Source organism: Aplysia californica, unplaced genomic scaffold (assembly GCF_000002075.1).
Source record: "Aplysia californica isolate F4 #8 unplaced genomic scaffold, AplCal3.0 scaffold00241, whole genome shotgun sequence".
Lineage (NCBI taxonomy): Eukaryota > Metazoa > Mollusca > Gastropoda > Aplysiida > Aplysiidae > Aplysia > Aplysia californica.
Genome location: NW_004797511.1, coordinates 57,775 through 60,276, shown reverse-complemented (window position 1 = coordinate 60,276; position 2,502 = coordinate 57,775). Strand labels below are relative to the sequence as shown.

The following is a 2,502-nucleotide window of genomic DNA, read 5'->3' as shown; positions in this document are numbered from 1 at the left end:
GGGGGAGAAACAGATATGATCTAAATTTCTTTCTCTTTATAGTGCGATTCCCTGAGTATACCGTTCACGTATTAAAAACAAACAACAATCTAAATCTAAGATAAATCTAGAATCTAGATTCTAGATAAAGATCATCAACTTCAAGTAAGAAAAGTAAGTTCAAGTTAAATTTTAGAAGGGGCGGATGCTGCTGTAGGCCTACTGGACGAACTTCGTCATTGCCGAGTTCATCCAAGTAACTTCCTTGATAAAAGAAAGCGAAAGGAACTGGCGATATGACTGAAAATATCCTCAAGAAATAAAGCCCATAGTGAACAACTCTTTACACACAGAAATACATACCGGCATTTTGATTTTATTTACGTGCTTATCTTGATGAACACAGACTAATTCCACAAACAGGGAAATACAACCGGTGATGTGAAACAACCACTCTTGGTCAGAACTGACAATACACCGTCAATCAGGTTTTCAGTTTGGATGCCAGATAAGCCAAAAGATGATCGATTAAATTGGTTTATAAAAGCTCACTAAATTAATAATGCCTCTTTATTTTTCGTCATTTTTATTCTACTACTATGAAGACAGAGCTATTGAATAAAAATGTACATAGAAAACATCCATTCCGCTTATTTAGTTTAGCACCATATCAACAAATACCAGGAAAATCCTCTTTCTGTAAGGTTCAACTTCTATTGACAATAGTGACAGGGAAAGCCTAGGTGACAGGCCAATGATCTTGGGCCTATTTTCAAACAAAGAAACGAAAGAAGTTTCCCTCTTTTTTCAGTCACTACAAATTTCTAAAACATATCAAATAAATAGATAATCTAATGTAACGGTTACAATTAATACAATGAAATTATATAAAAAGTAGTCTTTGACAATCAGCTGCTTTAATGTCAATGCGGCAACTCAATATAAAGAGGTAAACTTCCGGTTCAACTTCCGGGTTGACGGTGTACTCTTCATTTTAGTTTCCCTGTACAAAATATTATTTTTTTATTATCTCAATAACCAAATAATATTATAATTACAATGTATAAAATGTACATGTATTATTTTGGCGAATAGAATAATGTTGCTTTGAGTGCTACCCGATTTGAAGACTGATACAGACGCACGACTGAGAAAAAAAGGGGCGGGGGGCTAAGAGTAAATATGTATGATAAACGGACAGAAAATAACCAAGCAGAAGAGTGGATATTGGTAAATGTCACTAAATGTATGTATAGCGTGCGGCGTACGTGTATGTTCCACCCGTGAGGTTCTCGGGGCCATGTCCAAGAGACAGGGGAAGGGAGAAGGGCTGAAAGAATATTTTCTCAGAGGAGTAGGGAAATTGACTTTTCTCAAACCGAAAGCTTTTCACACTTTTTGCCCTCTTCCTCACTGTAATGTTAGTCTACACACACGACTGTAAAACTGGAGAGACGAACACACACGACAGCAAGCATTCTTATTATGAGCCCGGGTGTAGTGTCTGACTTTTTATGTAGATCCCCGAAGTGAGTAACATTAACCAAGAGCCCATGGCATACGGGGCGCTTACGTCCCGTGAGTAAAAAAGAGTAAGGTACAATACGGTGACTACCGTGACACTCACCCATCCTCGGTTGATTCCAATTGAACACAGAAATATATATACATGTATATGCACAAAACAACGAAATTAACAATAACTCCAGTTGAAACCACGTTCACACAAACACACGCACACACACTCACACACACTCACACACACACACAAACACATCAAATTGTACACTGTACACACGTACACGCATGCATGTACTCGCTCAGACAATAACACAAAACACACGCGCGCGCGCGCACACACACACACACACACACGCGCGCACGACACACGCGCGCACGACACACGCAGAGAAAGAAATGAAGAGAGAGCGAGAGAGAGAGAGAGAGAGAGAGAGAGAGAGAGAGAGAGAGAGAGAGAGAGATCATGCACATATACACATTCGAGTGCCTCCCCACCGAAAAAAATAATATTTTAAAAATCTACACAATATTTTAAATCGATATTTTAGATTGTGGCTCCTTATTGATCCCTGCATATACTAAAGTAGGCTATCTCACACAGATCGAGTTGGGTCGAAATAGCCCGACACCAAAATGATGGAAACGCAATAAAACCGTTCCAGTTACACAAGTGCAGGCCTACCCAAGTAAATGAAGTCAGTTACATGTACAAATTTAGTTGTCTTTTCAGATTGTAGTGCGGATGGCCCTTGTTCGATCCCAAAAGGGTTAATCTTAGACTCTGGTTGTTTGAGAACTTTTTTTTTTTTAAGTCGAAGGTTTCACCATGAGGAATGTCACTGTTGTGTAAAGTGTTCTCTTAGTTCTCAAAGGAATTTCCAAGATTTTATTTTATTCATTTATTATTGTTTAGGTAATATTTTTTTACGGTGCTCCCGACTACATAAGGTCATACATGTATAAAATAATATGAGCGCGCGGGGACACATTAAAGAGGGGGGG

The 2,502-nt window shown here is 38.6% G+C and overlaps 1 protein-coding gene across 1 annotated transcript in view; it reads right to left on the bottom strand.

Moving 5' to 3' along the window:
* The window catches only part of LOC101860417 (actin-related protein 2/3 complex subunit 3-A), a 10,126-nt gene extending 9,659 nt beyond the window's left edge, over positions 1–467 (bottom strand). Inside the window, exon 1 of the mRNA XM_005100226.3 lies at positions 343–467. Within this exon, the coding sequence (XP_005100283.1) occupies positions 343–348 (6 nt within the window). The 5' untranslated portion in view covers positions 349–467. The remainder of the gene's footprint in view (positions 1–342) is intronic.
* Positions 468–2,502: the final 2,035 nt, after the last annotated feature.